The 20,018-nt window shown below is 41.5% G+C and overlaps 1 protein-coding gene across 4 annotated transcripts in view; it reads right to left on the bottom strand.

Annotated features, from left to right (window-relative positions):
* Positions 1–20,018, bottom strand: part of LOC311239003 (uncharacterized protein) — a 70,991-nt gene that overhangs the window by 16,506 nt on the left and 34,467 nt on the right. For all 4 annotated transcript variants that reach the window (XM_084327220.1, XM_084327221.1, XM_084327222.1 and 1 more), the window contains 3 exons: positions 8,785–8,862; positions 8,609–8,665; positions 1,621–1,701 (listed from right to left, as the gene is read on the bottom strand). In XM_084327220.1, the coding sequence (XP_084183346.1) occupies positions 1,621–1,701; positions 8,609–8,665; positions 8,785–8,862 (216 nt within the window). The remainder of the gene's footprint in view (positions 1–1,620; positions 1,702–8,608; positions 8,666–8,784; positions 8,863–20,018) is intronic.

Below are 20,018 nucleotides of genomic sequence, written 5' to 3'. Positions count from 1 at the left end.
ATTGCAAAGCATGTTATATGCATTTGACCCGTTGCCGAATAAAACAGCAGGGATTTGTTTTGGGTCGCGACAACACTATCTACTAGCTCCGTTTCAATGTCCGCGTTCCAAACGCTGCTGAGACGAGTCCTGCAGTCACCTGCTGTGTTGTGAGCTGAGCCGAGCGGATATGAGTCACTGCTCGCAACTCGCGGGGATATTGTTCGCTAGGGATTATGGGATTTGGTGTTTGATATATGGAGTTTTACGCAGAAGGGACATTGTATTTAATCGCACAAGACTACAAGTACCAAGCCATCGCGGGCCATCGCACCAGTGCTATTGAAGTCAATCCTTTCATCGCACAGACTGACGTCAGTGTCGCACGTGCGACATATATATCGCACTGTACTGCCCTGGTTTACAGCCATGCTGTCTGCCTGTTGCAGGGCCAGTGTGCCAGACGGTGTACTGTTGGGGAGGACAGGGCCCGCTCGGCTGAGGGGCCTTTGTCCGAATACGCTGGCGATGTGGGGGGCGGGGTCACAAAGAAGGGTGTATCCGAAAGCTGTCTACAACATTTGTAACATGTGATGAAAAAGTTAACAAATAATTAACTGTATTATACATTCGTTAATGATGAATAGGCTTCACTTTAGATTAGGGCACACAATAGCATCTGCAAATGATTTATAGATGTTTTATGAATGTCTTAACAAATCATTTGTTGAACATGAAAAAATTTTGTTTTTTCATATCCATTTTTCAAAGCATCTACAAATGTGTTACTACACATTAAACAACATTATTTAATGATGAACAAATCAAGTACAAACAATGTTGATAATGAGTTATAAATAATGTAGAACTAATCTGTAAATGTTATACAAAGTTATAAATGATTTAATAATCATTTATGAATGTATATAAATGGTTTGTTCATGATTAGTTCATTATCCACTAATGCGTTATAAATACTTTGTAAATGTTATACAAATAGTTATAAATGATTTAATAATAGTTTATGAATGTATATAAATGGTTTGTTCATGATTAGTTCATTATCCACTAATGCGTTATAAATACTTTGTAAATGTTATACAATTGTTATAAATGATTTAATAATAGTTTATGAATGTATATAAATGGTTTGTTCATGATTAGTTCATTATCTACAAATACCTTATAAATGTATTATAACAGGGTGTTATTATAAAGTGCTACCAATACTTTTATTCCACACCTTTCAACAATTATATAATAATAATTACTCTACTTAAACATTTTATCTATAGCACCTTTAAGTTCTCATCTTATAACCGGCAGAATAGCCATTGTCAATCTTTTTCTTTTTACTGTGTACTTACTACATTATTCCTGCAATGAGAGTAATAGTTTGGAATTGTACATTTTCTAGGCACCAGGACACAGAGGAAATGGTACGCAATCTGTTTTGAGATACATGAATTGGAAATGACTATACGTCTGTATTCAGTTGCACTTCCAAGATAGTTAGAACGAGCCGTTTTCAGTGGCTGCAGAACCAATCAGGAAGAGATGCAGGATGGACTGCTTCTACAGCGGCTGCCACTGTATGCATGCGATATAAAATACAGTATGCGACATTAAGAGTATACATACATCTAGTGGGTTTAGTGAGGCTCCCTCACTGGGAACTGGTACTTCAGCCATCTCTAGTGTCTGGACCTCCACTACTTCCTCCTACGTACACAGAGACAGACGGCACATCAAAGAGACACTTTAAAGACAGCCACATTCTTCACAGTACATATATCCACAAATACCGCTAAACCAAATATTGTGAACCTAGAGAGGAGGGCGGGGGAGGGAGAGGAATGGATGTGGAATTTGTACACATTTTTTTTTTCTTTTGCACGTTTACTCGATTTCAGTAAGTTGGCCAGCACAGTTCAGTTTAGCACAGTTCAGTTTAGCTCAGCTCGGCACGGCAGTGAGTGAAATATAAGGCCGTAGAGATCTGGCCTCCCAGGAAGACTACCGTAGAGATCTGCCTCCCAGGAAGACTTGTAGAGATATGGCCTCCCAGGAAGACTACCGTAGAGATCTGCCTCCCAGGAAGACTACCGTAGAGATCTGCCTCCCAGGAAGACTTGTAGAGATATGGCCTCCCAGGAAGACTACCGTAGAGATCTGCCTCCCAGGAAGACTACCGTAGAGATCTGGGCCCTCATTTATCAACAATTCTTAGAAAGTGTTCTATTTTCGTACTTAAGCACAGAATTTAGAATGTGTGTACGCACAGAAATATCGGGATTCATCACACGTGCATACACTGGTCGTACGCACACTCTGTGTTGATAAATACCATTAAGTTCTACGCTCCACGCTCGTGCACGATTTTAAGTATTTGCATATAGCACCGCCCGTAATTAACCATATACGGTAATGAACACCCCCATGAAATGTGGAAAAGTGGACTAAGCCGAGCGAAGCGTGTTATGGGAGAAATACGAGACAGGCTGACAGACATGTACACGTACGGTGATGTCGGATATGATATCTATTAACTTAAAGACCATATTAACAGGGGAGCTCCAGTAGCTCACCGCGTACCTCGAACGCTATTTCGGCGTCGGGGACAAGCGTGCGCGTCACGGATCTGGGGTACACGAGTTCGACTCCCGGACTCGCCGTATTTTCTCAGAGTGTCTTTCCCCCGATCTATACCCCATTCAACCCGTTTCTGTCGGTCATGCTTGACCATAAAAAGCGATAAACGCTAAAAGAACCAGCTGACTGGTCAAAGTTTAAAAAAAAAAATACCATATTAACTAATAAAGACCGTGCTGGAATATGACTGCCTTTTTCCGTTTTGTTCGATTAATACCCAGGGATTAAAGTTCTCCTCAATTTTATTTCAAATCGTGACGGATTTTCCGTCAATGTTCTACCTGCATATGATTTGTAGAGGCATACAATCTATTTTGATGTCGGTATTAGGTAGCCTATATGAATTACATATAATAGCAGCCATAGCCTACATTATGCAACAGTAACTTGCAGTAACTTATGATATCATATCATATTCCTATATGTCTCCCAGGAATCGTGGGGCTCTGGGGAATAAAGGTTGGGAAGACCCTGCTATCAATGATAGCAGGGTCTTCCCAACCTTTATTCCCCAGAGCCCCACGAGAGTAAACTGTAAATGAAATAGCCTAACATTATAAAGGATAGGCTATGATAGCCTATCATAGCCTATCCTTTATAATGTTATAGGCTATTTCATTTACAGTTTACTCCATCAGCCTGCCCAGCATGTAATACGTTCTTTGTTAGAACTCAACTCGTTATTATTTTGCGCATAGATTGCAGAAATACGGGAACGTTTTGATTTATATTTAAAAGGCTTTGACACAAAACGAAATAAGTGGAATTTCGAAGCTGCAAGCAGAATACAAGTCATATCACCCACACGATATATGCTACCTGTATCCAGAGCATGTATGCTTTTCATTCATTTAAGACACATTTATTGCAAGGGTTTTGTAATACACAAACTCAACAAATAACCTCTGTTCTCGTTGCAATGCGTTTTTAATTCTTTCTTAGTTATACAGTAGGAAGGGGGAAGAACACTATATCGTGGGTGTTCATAATGACTTGTATTCTGCTTACAGCTTCGAAATTCCACTTATTTCGTTTAACAATGGCAAAGCCTTTTAAATATAATCAAAACGTTCCCGTATTTCTGCAATCTATGCGCAAAATAATAACGAGTTGAGTTACGCGGAGCGCAGTCAGTACACCCTGTATATTCCGATAACGCTATATATAAACCATGCTGCATTCATTCAGAAGGAAAGACCTATTATTCCAAATGCTATTTATAGGGTTTTGACCATAATTACACCACTGTTGCTATTTTACAATTAACTATAATGAATTACGGGGGTCATACAGAACACGTCAGTCAAACTAATGAACGAGAGCTTATTTCCGCGTTGAAACTAATGCATGAAACTGATGAGAGCATATGCCGTCAGTCTGCAGTATCCATATTCTACCGCCGGGCACCAGGTACGCATGCCCTGAGCTGAGCGTAAATATAAGTCCCACACTTTGCTTAGAAATGATCGTACTCACGGGTTACGCACATATCTGTGTGTACGCAACGTTGATAAATGAGGGCCCTGGCCTCCCAGGAAGACTAGAGTAGAGATATGGCCTCCCAGGAAGACTAGAGTAGAGATCTGGCCGCCCAGGAAGAAAAGAGTAGAGATCTGCCTCCCAGGAAGACTAGAGTAGAGATCTGCCTCCCAAGAAGACTACAGTAGAGATATGGCCTCCCAGGAAGACTAGAGTAGAGATATGGCCTCCCAGGAAGACTAGAGTAGAGATATGGCCTCCCAAGAAGACTACAGTAGAGATCTGGCCTCCCAAGAAGAGTAGAGATATGGCCTCCCAAGAAGACTACAGTAGAGATATGGCCTCCCAGGAAGACTAGAGTAGAGATATGGCCTCCCAGGAAGACTAGAGTAGAGATATGGCCTCCCAGGAAGACTAGAGTAGAGATATGGCCTCCCAGAAAGACTACAGTAGCAGCCTGATATGGCATCAGTTGTAATCATAACTACCTGCCTCATACTATGGTCTACCCATATACTCTGTATGATAGCATGAACAATAGTGCTATATATACATTTACGGCATATATATATATTAAGGCTGTCAAAGTTAACGCGGTATTAACGCCCAATTCTATTAATGCCACTATTTTTTTTAACTCACGATTAACTTTTAAGATTTTTTTTTAAATTTTTTTACTAGACTTCACTCAGGTGTATTATTGATGCTCTCATTGATACTATGTTTGTTTCTGAAGTGTGTGTGAGAGCGATAGAGAGAGAGAGAGGGGGGGTGAGAGAGATGAGGAAGGGGCAAGAGAGAAAGCGAGCTGGGAGAATGTGTGTGAGAGAGAGAGGGGGGTGCGATTACTCAGCCCTTGTGTGGGTGAATGTAACTAACGTTCCTAACGTTTTCTTTCCCCTATTATTTCATGCACACTTTATTCATTGTTTTAAATTATTATTTTCTTTTAAGTTATTTTGTGCATCACTCTGTTTTGAATTTGATGCAAATTTGCAATGCATGAGGGTCATCCTTTTGTGTTAAATGGCTGCATAAAGCAAGCATTTGTTGACTCTAGTATTAAAACTTGGAAAATATCCGTTTAAGGTAGATACAAAAAATAAATGCGATTAATTTGTGATTAATCGCGAGTTAACTATGGACAATCATGCGATTAATCAGATTAAATATTTTAATCGATTGACAGCACTAATATATATATATATACACAGTATATCCATATGTCTGAATATGCCTGCATATAATCCTTCTATATACCTACTTATACACCTGCATATAACCCATATAACTATTTAAAATAAAGGCGGTATATACCGTATATATATATAATTTACTTACTCCATCCATCTACATCCGTCTGCATATAAATGCATAATCTTTATTTGTATGCCTTTCTATCTTTTTCTCCCATCCCAATTTAGTCGTTATGCCAATTCCCTTCCTGGTCGTTGCGCGCATTGCCCCACTGTCTGTCTGGGGAGGGTGTACAACTACCACATGCCTCCTCCGATACAGGTGGAGTCGCCAGCCGCTTCTTTACACCCGACAGCGAGGAGTTTCACTGGGGGAACGCAACGTGTGCAGAGGTTCATGCTATTTCCCCCAGAACCCCTCTCTACTGAACAGGCGCCCCGACCGACACACACACACACCTGGGACAGGGGTTGGGTATCAGGTGACCCTGTGTAGCAGAGGCCTGTGAGGCACAAATCAAAACATTGAAGCAGTGAAGAACATCAAAACACTGAAGCAGTGAAGAACATCAAAACACTGAAGCAGTGAAAAACATCAAAACACTGAAGCAGTGAAGAACATCAACACACTGAAGCAGTGAAGAACATCAGAACACTGAAGCAGTGAAGAACATCAAAACACTGAAGCAGTGAATAACATCAAAACATTGAAGCAGTGAAGAACATCAAAACACTGAAGCAGTGAAGAACATCAGAACACTGAAGCAGTGAAGAACATCAGAACACTGAAGCAGTGAAGAACATCAGAACACTGAAGCAGTGAAGAACATCAGAACACTGAAGCAGTGAAGAACATCAGAACACTGAAGCAGTGAAGAACATCAGAACACTGAAGCAGTGAAGAACATCAAAACACTGAAGCAGTGAATAACATCAGAACACTGAAGCAGTGAAAAACATCAAAACACTGAAGCAGTGAAGAACATCAAAACACTGAAGCAGTGAAGAACATCAAAACACTGAAGCAGTGAAGAACATCAAAACACTGAAGCAGTGAAGAACATCAAAACACTGAAGCAGTGAAGAACATCAGAACACTGAAGCAGTGAAGAACATCAAAACACTGAAGCAGTGAAGAACATCAAAACACTGAAGCAGTGAAAAACATCAAAACACTGAAGCAGTGAAGAACATCAAAACACTGAAGCAGTGAAAAACATCAGAACACTGAAGCAGTGAATAACATCAAAACACTGAAGCAGTGAAAAACATCAAAACACTGAAGCAGTGAAAAACATCAAAGCACTGAAGCAGTGAAGAACATCAAAACACTGAAGCAGTGAAGAACATCAGAACACTGAAGCAGTGAAGAACATCAAAACACTGAAGCAGTGAAGAACATCAAAACACTGAAGCAGTGAAGAACATCAAAACACTGAAGCAGTGAAGAACATCAAAACACTGAAGCAGTGAAGAACATCAAAACACTGAAGCAGTGAAGAACATCAGAACACTGAAGCAGTGAAAAACATCAAAACACTGAAGCAGTGAAAAACATCAAAACACTGAAGCAGTGAAGAACATCAGAACACTGAAGCAGTGAATAACATCAAAACACTGAAGCAGTGAAGAACATCAAAACATTGAAGCAGTGAAGAACATCAAAACACTGAAGCAGTGAAGAACATCAGAACACTGAAGCAGTGAATAACATCAAAACACTGAAGCAGTGAAGAACATCAGAACACTGAAGCAGTGAATAACATCAAAACACTGAAGCAGTGAAAAACATCAAAACACTGAAGCAGTGAAGAACATCAAAACACTGAAGCAGTGAAAAACATCAAAACACTGAAGCAGTGAAGAACATCAAAACACTGAAGCAGTGAAGAACATCAAAACACTGAAGCAGTGAAAAACATCAAAACACTGAAGCAGTGAAAAACATCAAAACACTGAAGCAGTGAAGAACATCAAAACACTGAAGCAGTGAAGAACATCAGAACACTGAAGCAGTGAAGAACATCAAAACACTGAAGCAGTGAAGAACATCAGAACACTGAAGCAGTGAAGAACATCAAAACACTGAAGCAGTGAAGAACATCAGAACACTGAAGCAGTGAAGAACATCAAAACACTGAAGCAGTGAAGAACATCAGAACACTGAAGCAGTGAATAACATCAAAACACTGAAGCAGTGAAAAACATCAAAACACTGAAGCAGTGAAGAACATCAGAACACTGAAGCAGTGAATAACATCAAAACACTGAAGCAGTGAAGAACATCAAAACATTGAAGCAGTGAAGAACATCAAAACACTGAAGCAGTGAAGAACATCAGAACACTGAAGCAGTGAATAACATCAAAACACTGAAGCAGTGAAGAACATCAGAACACTGAAGCAGTGAATAACATCAAAACACTGAAGCAGTGAAAAACATCAAAACACTGAAGCAGTGAAGAACATCAGAACACTGAAGCAGTGAAGAACATCAAAACACTGAAGCAGTGAAAAACATCAAAACACTGAAGCAGTGAAGAACATCAAAACACTGAAGCAGTGAAAAACATCAAAGCACTGAAGCAGTGAAGAACATCAGAACACTGAAGCAGTGAAGAACATCAAAACACTGAAGCAGTGAAGAACAGCAAAACACTGAAGCAGTGAAGAACATCAGAACACTGAAGCAGTGAAGAACATCAAAACACTGAAGCAGTGAAGAACATCAAAACACTGAAGCAGTGAAGAACATCAGAACACTGAAGCAGTGAAGAACATCAGAACACTGAAGCAGTGAAGAACATCAAAACACTGAAGCAGTGAAAAACATCAAAACACTGAAGCAGTGAAGAACATCAGAACACTGAAGCAGTGAAGAACATCAAAGCACTGAAGCAGTGAAGAACATCAGAACACTGAAGCAGTGAAGAACATCAGAACACTGAAGCAGTGAAGAACATCAAAACACTGAAGCAGTGAAGAACATCAAAACACTGAAGCAGTGAAGAACATCAAAGCACTGAAGCAGTGAAGAACATCAGAACACTGAAGCAGTGAAGAACATCAGAACACTGAAGCAGTGAAGAACATCAAAACACTGAAGCAGTGAAGAACATCAAAACACTGAAGCAGTGAAGAACATCAAAACACTGAAGCAGTGAAGAACATCAAAACACTGAAGCAGTGAAGAACATCAAAACACTGAAGCAGTGAAAAACATCAAAACACTGAAGCAGTGAAGAACAGCAAAAGACGGAAGCAGTTAAAAACATCAACTAGCTTTTCTCCTGTTCTCAGTACCTCTGTTCCAAAGCCCAACAAGGCGCCCGTCGGGAGAATCCTTCTGATCCTGAACGTCTGGAAGGGAAGACAAAGCCCCACGAGGGACAGAAAGTCACAGAGTCTGTAGGAACTAAAAGGGTCGACCCAGTCGGTAGGAGGATGAGACAAGATGCTGTGTTGCCGCAACAACGTACCCCGGTCCTCTTCTTCTGCGCCTCTTTGGGTCTGCTGTCCCCCTCCGAACCAGGGGCAACATCGGTGTACCAGATGGACTGCGAAGAGGTGGTAAGAGTTTCATTTAATTTAGAACCTTTATTTAAACTCGAAAGGCACGTCGAGTGTACGTACAGAAATAAGCAAAAAAAAAAAAAAGCCTATAAAATCATAACAATAAGACGACAAGACGAGGCAGAAAGCACGGATAACAAATCCATTAAAAAACACGTACAACTTCATTGACAAAGATTGGAGATCAAGGTTTTAAACTCTGCAACAGAAGGTAGAATCTCAAGCTTAAAATTGAACTCTTAGGTCGCTTTCACACAGGGGCTGTTTGGTCCGGACTTTCGGACCAGAATTCGATAGTCCGGTTTTTCGGGTCTGTGTGAATGCGCGTCGAACTCGGTCCGCGGACCAAGCAGGCGAACTCTAGTCCGCCTGAAAACGTAGGTCTCGGTTCGGCTTCATCGAACCATATAGGAAGTGATTATTATTACCACTGCTCGCAGCACTCACTGCAAAACAAGCACACTGCATCTAATCTCTCTATCTATCTATCTCTCTATCTATCTCTCTATCTATCTATCTATCTATCTATCTATCTATGTCTGTGCATCTTGGGAAGAAGGAAGAAAAAACGCGGCTTATTATTATTACCGAGGCGCGCGGCTTATTATATTATTAAAACAGCTACTTGTGGGCACTCATAAAAACACTGTGGTCTACAAGTTGTTTAGCGAGAGGATGGTGGTAATGTGCTTCAATAGAACAATGGATCAATGCCATGTCAAAACTCGGCTCCGCTGATCTGGAGGGCTCCACAGTACACACACAGACACACACGGGATCGCAACCACACACACATTTCCACTGTCCAATAGACAAGCGCCCTTTTCGACCGCGTGACATTGTTCAGAAGGTCTCGGTCCGCCTGACAGATATCTGTGTGAAAGCAGGCGAACCAAATGAAGAACGCAACAATGTTGCAACTTCACCCCCAGAACCGCACCGAGTCCACCAGAACTATATGTGAAAGCGACCTTAGCATGCAACGGCCCACATGTGGGCCCTCTTGAGGCACGATTTGCCCACCGGCACTTTGGCGACCTCTAGCGGCTCGGCTGTGCATATTTTTTAATACAATATATATATCCGTTTCAGGCGACAAAATCCGTTCAGCGGTTCTCGAGTTACATGCCGATATGTGAGGAGTGTGCAGAAGTAGATGGCAGACTTAAAACATTTTCAAATACCACTCCCGACTCTCGAGCCTCTACCTCAGTCAATCATTTGGCGATCTCGAAAATGATTGAACAGGGTTGTAACCAATGAGTAGGGCTTTCCAATGGTACCCCATATGGGAATGAGCAAATCAGGGATCTAGGTGAAAAGTCACAAGCCAAAAACGGAAGAGAATTCTCTGTCGAATGCATTGAAGTCTATGAGAAAATTGTTTTCTGAGCTTTCTCACTTTTTACCAAAACCGCTTCTAATCACAAATTTCTGAACTGATTTTTATTAAATCTATGGGCATGTACTACACAAGACTTCAGGCTATGGACCCAGGGTGTTTCTTCAGCCATACCTTTTTTTTGAAATACTACTTCTGGACTACTAACTACTACAGAAAAACATGAGTAACAGGTTTTTCTACAACTCAAGTTCAGACCTATGTTACTCTATTTCATTAGCACTAAAAGTGCATTTTCTTTATTGTATCAGAAACTTCAGAATGTCATCTGTCAAAAGTGACCAGGCTCATGCATGTGCTATAAGTATAGTATTTTGGTTTGCAAAAAAAGTATGCAGTCCTCAAAAACTAAAATGGCCACTTTTGGGGGCGATTGATAAGAGGTTGAGGACTGTTGGGAGATCATTCCATGAGCTAGAGGGGCATCATAGCTAAATGCAGATTTACGCTGTTCAGAGCAAACTCAGGGGACCTTAACACATTGGACGCCAAAAACAAGTATACTCGTTATTGCCCGCCAGATAAGAGTTAACTCGTTTTTGGGATCAATATTTCATTTTTTCGCCATGGCATTCATAATTCATCCAGCCTCCCTCCGCTGCTGCAGCTGGACCCTGTCTGATATTGCAACGCCTCAATACCGCCGCCTGGTGGATGTCGGGCGAGTTACACTCCAAGCCAAACCGGAAGTGGCGCTGGGTGCATCGAGGAAATTCCTCCGGCAGTAATATCTTGTAGCGTGGATCTAGATACACACTCGAGTGCATTGGGATCGCTTTTGAAACGCAATAATCAATATGATTTCGGCATTTATTGCATCATACAAACGGGAAATGGATCTAGCAGATCAACGTCAAATAATTGGAATATTTTTCCTCCAGTCTCATCGGAGGCGACAGTGGCTCGGGAGGTAGAGCAGTCGTCTGGCAATCCGGAGGTTGTCCTTGAGCAAGACACTTAACCCCTAATTGCTCCCGATGAGCAGGTTGGCACCTTGCATGGTTGCCTCCGCCGTCGGTGTGTGAATGTGTGAGTGAACGGGTCAAATGTGAGGAACAAATTGTAAAGCGCTTTGGATAAAAGCGATATATAAAAAATCAGCCATTTACCATCGGCGAACGGTAAGAGGAAAGTAACGTTATTTTCAGCCCAATTGCTTATTAATTTCACGGCAATCCATCTGATCAACGTATAGTAAAAGACGCTACTGACGATCAAGGAATTATAAACGACCCCCCCCCCCCCCCCCCCCCCTTTCCTTCACGCATGATGAAGCATAATGTATACCGATCATATACATTTGCATTTTTTAATATAGCGTGTATAGGAAAGAAACGCCAATCGATAATCTATCATATGCGTCAGGGCCTATAACTCGCGTTTTAGGAATTACTGCAGAAAACCTTAAAAACATACTTATATTCACGACGGTATTAACACGACAATGTATGAATGAAAAAATATAACGTTCCCACATCCGGAACGATAGATACCCGATGTTGAATGGGCCATAGTAATGTCGATATAGCTATAATATTTAAAAAGTTATAGCCCTGACTTCCGGTTTGACCGCGGAAGAACATGGCAGCCTAACTCACGAGCTCCCGACAGCAAAATGATATAGCCCCGGAAAACATTTATTAACAACACCAGGGTATATATTTAATAGGGATGAAAGAAGGGGCTATCACAAGACGTAGGGCGAACACGATTACAACTGAAAAGGACGACGGAATGGCAGAGAATGGCGATACAATGGGAGGAAAAGATGGCGACGATGACTCTGAACGAGAGGCCACGCTGTTGAACATCTACAAGGAGCTCAAAGAATTCAGAAGAGATAATGAGCGTCAATTTCGGGAAATAAAAAATGATATGAACAAAATGAACAACAGACTCGGTGAAGCGGAGGGGAGAATCGGAGAAAATGAAAATGTGGTTGATGCGGCGACGGTTTTAATCAAGAAAGGAATGCAGAGGCAGGCCGACATGGAAGCTAAACTGCTCGACCAGGAGGGCAGAACGAGGAGGGAGAACCTACGGGTACAGTATATGGTATCCCAGAGGAGAAAGAGGGAAAAGACATGCATGGATTTCTAGACGGCCTGTTTAAGGACGCACTCGGCCTGCCTCATGACATGGACCTTCGTATCGAACGAGCACACCGGGCGTTAGCCCCAAGGTCTAACAACTAACAAGTTTGGGAGCTACAAAATGAAGGAAGAGATAATACGCCGGACGTGGCAGAAGAAAAACGTCTCATGCGACAATGAACGCTTCTATGTCGACCATGATTTCCCCACTGAAATACTGAAGAAGCGAGGAGAATATGCCGAAGCCAAGAGAATAATGAAGGAGAAGAATCTCAAGTTCCAGACACCGTATCCAGCGAAAATGAGGGTATTCTACGAGGATGGCACCCGCCTGTACCAGAACGCAGCGGAGGCGACGGCGGGTATGGCAAGACGTGGATACAAGATCACCGTGGTGAACCCTACTGCCGACCCAGATCGAGAGGAGATACTGCGGCTGTCTACCTGGCAGACAGTGGGAAGACAACGGGGACCGGGAGACGACATACAGGCGACGGGGACTGAAGGCCCCGCACAGCAGGGCAATGGACATCACGGGTACCGGGAGAAACTCCAGGGATTCAGACGGGGACAGTCGGAGGCGGACAATTAAGATAACGATCAAGAAGCACGTGGATACAGATAAGTCGCAGGGGCATCGTCATAGAGTAACAAACATCGCAAAGTGCCAATTTGTATATATATATAAAAAAAAACTTGAAGTGAAAATAGAGGGCAATGAATAGGAGATTATGCTAAAAGCGTGGGAGGGGAAATATCCGGGATAGATAAAAAAAAAAAAAAAAGGGATGACGAAATGAACCACAGTCCATTATAGCTATGACATAGAAGTTACAATGTACCAATATATATCTAGGGGATATACAAATGTTAATTGTTGGACGAGAAAAAACGTCACCATTTTGACAAGTTCAGTTGAATTGATCGCACTGTATATAGACTACAGTGTGAGCCATACGTTACATCAGGGTATACAAAATAGTAGGGACACAGTTTTGGGCAACCTGCCTTGTGCCAAATGCACTCCTCTGTTAGACGAGGGGGACCAAGGTGCACGGGTGAGTATCGATCTCACCCTTGGTACAATTGTTCTATCTGGGGTCCTATCGAACGTAGCTTGGGTAAATGTGGGGGGGGGAATGTATTTATGTTTTTATATGTTCCTTTTTATTTCATTGTATGCTATGCTGTTATATATATATCATCACAGTATCAGGTCCTAGATATAGAAATATGGGATATGGCGCCCCAGACATAGAAGCACTACGTGCTGGATTGTACAGGGGAGATACATTACAAGGAATATGGGGCTGATTAAAATAGTATCGTGGAATATAGACGGATGTCATCATCCCATTAAGAGGAAAAAAATACTGACGTTCTTGAAACAAAATGCACTAATTCAAGAATCACACCTGAATGAGGAAGAGTCGGCCAAGCTTAAGAGGGATTGGGTGGGACAAATATTCTATAGTACGTTCTCATCTAGGAAGAGGGGGGTGGCAATATTGGTGAGAAAAAACATAGACGTTAAGGTGCACAATAGTTTCTCGCATGATGAGGGGAGATGGGTTATATTGGATGCTGATTTGGAGGGACAGAGGACTACATTAGCTAATATATATGCGCCCAACGTGTCGTCCTCAGACTTTTTCCATGAAGTATGTGAGGTGATTAGGAAGATAGGGAATAGCAACGTAATCATAGGGGGGGACTTCAACCTGGTTGGAAACACCTTGATGGACAAATCATCTCAACCCAGGACCGCTGACAACACAGGGAGACTTGCGGTCGGTGTACTGGTAGAGGAATTGGGTCTAGTGGATATTTGGAGGGTTCTGAACCCACAGGAAAGAGACTACACGTTTTACTCTCACCCACATTCCTCATACTCTAGAATAGACTATTTCCTGATCTCTAGCGCACTGGTAGAACAAGTAGCAGATACTGGGATAGGGAACATTGTAATATCTGATCATGCTCCAGTTGATTTGGTAATCACATCCATAGAGGAGGGGCAACGGTCTCTGAGATGGCGATTCAATAACCTAATGTTAAATGATGAAGTGTCATGTGCATACATTAGAACTATATTTAAGGAATTCTGGGAACTTAATGAAGGGTCAATAGATGATAGTGGCATAATGTGGGACACATGTAAAGCTTACATGAGAGGACGACTCATACAATACAGTGCAATACTAAAAAGGGCAGAGAAACAAAAAATTACAGCATTGGACGAGGAAATTAAAGCACTCTCGAAACAGCACAGTCAGAGACCAGACCCAGAAATGTGGAGAAATCTAAACAAATCCAAATATGAATTGAACAACATATACCAAAAAAAGGCTGAATATGCTTTATTTAGGACCAACCAAAGATATTATGAACAAGGGGAGAGAGCGGGTAAAATACTAGCGAATCGGGTTAAGCAAATGCAAAATCTAAATATTATATCCTCAATTCATAATAAGGATGACAAAATTATTACAGACAAAAAGGAAATTAATAATGTTTTCAGGTGCTTTTACCAGGATTTATATACACCACAGGCGGCGGTGGATCAGGTAAAAATGGACGCGTTCTTCAACAAGATTGAATTACCGTCGTTATCGAAACAACAAGTAAAGTCAATGGAGGGGGAGGTCTCAATAGAGGAAATACACGAGGCAATCAACAGCCTTAAATTAGGTAAAGCACCAGGAGACGATGGGTTTACTCCCGATTTCTACAAACAATTCAGTGATATAATCGCTCCAAGACTATTGAAAGTATATCAAGACTCACTGTTAAAAGGGAGATTGCCCACTAGCTTGAGATCGGCCACTATTACGTTACTACAGAAAAAGGGCAAAGACCCTCAATACTGTGGGAACTATAGGCCTATATCCCTGAGCAATTAGGAAGAAAAAGTATTGGCAAAAATACTAGCGAATAGAATAGAAGATGTACTACCAAGTTTGGTGCACTCAGACCAAGTGGGTTTTGTGAAGGGGAGAAACTCTATAATATTCGCAGACTCCTACACATAATGTGGAAGGTTAGGAAGGATGTAGAACCTACAGTGGCCTTCTCATTGGACGGCGAAAAGGCCTTTGATAAGGTGGAATTTGCATTCTTATTTTACACGCTACAGCGCTTCGGATTCGGACCGTCGTTTACTGGGTGGGTAAAGCTGTTGTAGACAAATCCAATGGCCTCTGTCTTGACCAACGGGATCGTATCCTCGCCCTTTAATCTAGGACGGGGGACGAGGCAAGGTTCTCCGCTTTCTCCCCAAATGTTCGCGCTCTTCCTCGAACCACTTGCTATCGCACTAAGGACTAATCAAGACATCAAAGGGGTAATAGCGGGGCAGGTGGAACATAAACAATTTTTATATGCGGATGATATCTTATTGGTATCCAGCAATCCCCAAACAGCAGCTGGGGTCATTGGAACTGTTATCGAGTCCTTCTCCGAAATATCTGGATACACAATCAACTAGAGCAAGTCAGAAGCAATGCCTCTCTCTAAGTGCTGTCCCCCTGCTATTAGGAGGGGATGGCAGTACAGGTGGATGCTGTCAGGGTTGATATACCTAGGAATAAAGCTGATCCCAGGTCTGAAAGAGATAGTGCAAGCCAATATTGCCCCTATAATCGAACACGTTAGTGCTCTGACCCAGAATTGGGCCAAGATGAATATGTCCCTCCTTGGGAAGATAAACTTAGTAAAAATGATATTGGCTCCCAAATTAAATTATATCCTATATATGCTGCCGCTGACTCTCCCGACTCAGTTACTCAAACAGTATGACAAAGTCATTAATGTATATTTGTGGGGGGGCAAAAGGCCGCTATTTGGACGGGCCAAAATGTATTCAGCAAAGGAAAATGGCGGCTTATCCCTACCTAAGCTAGACTGGTATCACTATGCGTTCTCGCTCTCCCAGCTCTCCAAATTGAATCACTCGACTGAGGAGGCACCTGCTTGGGTCAAGATGGAGGAGGAAATGGTATATCCCTCATCTCTGGAATCCTTCCTGACACAATCAGACAGACCTATACCTTTTAAGAACCCTCTAATGGCGTTTGCCAGGGAAACTTGGAATCAGTCGCACAGGCTGACTGGTGATAGCCCATATCTAACTACAAGAGCCTCTATATCAGTGGTGCCCAACCAGTCGATCGGGATCGACAGGTAGATCGCGGGCTGATTTCAAGTAGATCTCGATTAATAAAATTAGATAAAAAAAATTAAAATAATTGCAAAATCAACTCTGCCTCTCTTTGTTAACTACAACAAGCAATGCTGTTTGGTATTTAAGATGAGGTCGGACTCGGCACTGACAGATTAGTGTTCATTATGCTGCTTTTATAAAGCCTCAAATGACAGCTTACAATATACAATTTTGGCTGGTAGCTCTCGGCTAGGTGGTAAATTAAAAAGTAGATCTTGGTTCAAAAAAGGTTGTGCACCCCTGCTCTATATGGTATAATAAAAAATTAAAGATTGGTAAGAAATCAGTCATATGGGACGACTGGATTAAAAGGGGGATACATGTACTAGGTGATATAGCCGGGGAAGATGGGGTATTACCTTTTGAGGATATTAGAGAGGACTTTGGTGTAGATAATAAAAACTTCTATAAATTCCTACAGATTAGACATTGTATATCGTCATCAATGGGAGGGCCAAAATGTGGCCCGATTACTGCAATTCAAGAAATATTTTATAAAGGATGGCGTAGGAAAGGCGGTGCGTCAAGATTCTATGATGTTATAAGAGAACACAATGCACCCAAGTTGGCGGGTCTGAGGTTGAGCTGGGAGAACGATGTACGTGAGGATATTACTGAGGAAATATGGGAGAAGCTGGTGTCCAAATGGGGTAAATTCTCTAGGGAGGCACAATCACAACTTATCTTTTACAAAGTTTTAAACAGAAGCTATTGGACGCCTAGTAAACTGGCCAGACTAAAATTAAGGGACAGTGACATCTGCTGGAGATGTGAGAAGGAGACAGGCACTTTACTACATATGTTATACGAATGTGAGAAAGTCCGGAAAATGTGGGATCAAATTGTGATATTCCTAAGTAAAGTTCTGAATATAAAGGTAAATAACTCCCCAATGGCATGTGTGTTGGGTATAGTACCGAAAGGGATTAAACTGCCTAAATACCGGGGAATGTGGTATAGAATGGCCATGATATCAGGATGTAGAATTGCATTACGACATTGGAAATCACCCATTGATATTACTTTTAAAGAATGGATGGAACTAATGTTCCGGACAGCATCATATGAAAGGGTGACATATAGAGTCGCAGGGAGAGGGGATATCTTTGCTGAGGTATGGGACAGTTTTCTACACCTGACTGAATGGTCTGGGGAAGAATGATTAAGGTGGGGTTACAGTTAGGGATGCAACGAAAATTCGGCTACCGAAGATTATCGGCCGAAAATGGTTAAAAAGGCTCTTTCGGCTTTCGGCCGAAAGGGTTTTAGCACCGAAAATATATGACCGAAAGTCAAATAACGAGTTGTTGTGATGACGTCATCAAAACGCGACTACAGACATACCGGTAGCATGCGCAACATGTAACGTGAGCAGCTTGGCAGCTCTTCCTGCATTCTACAGCCTGTGATAACTAACTCCTCTTGGGAGTAGGGATGCCCCCCGAAACTCGGTTCTAAACTAAATTAGAAAAAACCGGAGTATTGATCAGCTCCGACGTTAACGGTACTGCTATCAGTAGTCTAGGAGCGGATTAGCTACGGAGCTAACAGTGTACCATCCATCTGCGACGCAACGGTGGCAGCAACAGTGGACACTGAGTAATGTTAACGTTATGACGAGTTCATACTACACTACACGTATGAACTCGACATAACGTTAACGTTACTCCGTTTAAATGAAGTGTTTAATTAGCAGCAATCTGTTGTTGAAAATGTATTATCGTTAAACCGGAAATGGAAATGAGGACAGGAAGTCGTCATCAATCGTTGTAGTCTTTTAGTCTTAACAGTCTGGAATTAATGTATGCATTCAAAAGTGCTGAATAAATGTTTTATGGGCCCATAATTGTGATTATTAATATTATTTAAGTTAAGTTTAGCCATAATCATGTATTTTGCCATAATCAGGTAGCTAAAAAAAAATATATATATATATATATTTATATTAATCATTTTCGGCCTTTCGGCATTCGGTTTTCGGCCAACTGTTTCCTATTTTCGGTATCGGTTTCGGCCAAGAATTTCCCATTCGGTGCATCCCTAGTTACAGTGTTATCAAGGATGAATGTGAAAAAGGGGATCTGACCTGATGGTACCTATACTTTATATTGTATTATGTATGTATATGCATAGATTGTATGTCCGGATGGTGTATCTATGGAATGGCCACTTTCTCTATCACACTCTCACATGCGCATATTTAGCCGCATACGCATGTCTAGGACACACATACTCGTATGTGTACATAACAGAATTACACACACTCATATGCACAAGGCTGAGATATACATGCCAGAGGCACACATACATGCACATACTCACTTGTAGGAAACAGGCATACACACATACTTATACACATAGTTGAAGCATAAGCTCTCACTTACACATATAGGGGATATACACATACATAGGGGACACACACATACATAGCTGAGACGCACATGCATATACATACCTGAGATACACACTCACACAGGGGGCAGAGACACACATGGATACGAGACACACACAAGAGGTAGGATTACAGTCACATACCTGAGAGATGCACACACACACGTATGAGACATACACACATACTTACGTGATACACGTACCCACATACACATATCTGAGACACACATTCATACATGCTCTCATGCACACCTACATATATCTGAGACGCATCCTCTCACGTGCAATATGGAGAAAGATGGCATCCCGATAGAAGATGCAGCACATACCTGCTTGCAGGTAGATCGGTCTACATATAACGTATGTGCATCAGGGATATATATGCACAATGGATAGTAATGTTTTTTTTTTGTAAGTGCTTTTTTAATTTCCATGTCAGTTATTAATGTGTTTGTATGAGTCTCTTACATGTTTTGTGTGTCGTTACAAAAAAGAAAAAGACGAATCTTGGATGTTGCATATTATGCTGTGGAAAGATGTATTTTGAATATTGGAAAGATTTGTGCAAAAATATAAAAAAAAAAAAAATAATAATTATAGCCCTGCAAAGAAGGTAAACATCTCCATAGGGTTACAGCACTGGCAGACTGGGCCCAAGGATGGGTACAATGCATGGCGGACAATGTGTTAAGGAGCAGCCAGTCACTAGAACGGGTTCCATAGGTTCCAAAATTCCAGTAATTTCTGTACTGTAATGAGTCTTTTTTCCCTGCCTATTTAACTCTTAGATAAGATTAGATTTAAATGTATTGTCGTTATACAGCATGAGTACAGTACAATGAAAAGACATTTGCATCCAACCAGAGTGCAAATGTACCAGTAAAGGGCAATAGTAATATACAATGTACAGGCAATTAAACTGGGTATAAAATTAGTACTACCGAGTATAGTGCTAATCAGATGTATGTACAGAGTTGTAGTATTAATATGAATAGTGATAAAAGGTATAAAGACACTATGGTAGTAGTCATA

The sequence above is a fragment of the Notolepis coatsorum genome (assembly GCF_963971535.1).
Source record: "Notolepis coatsorum genome assembly, chromosome: 13".
NCBI lineage: Eukaryota > Metazoa > Chordata > Actinopteri > Aulopiformes > Paralepididae > Notolepis > Notolepis coatsorum.
Note: the sequence above shows the minus strand (reverse complement) of the source record. Positions and strands in the feature narration are given on the sequence as shown.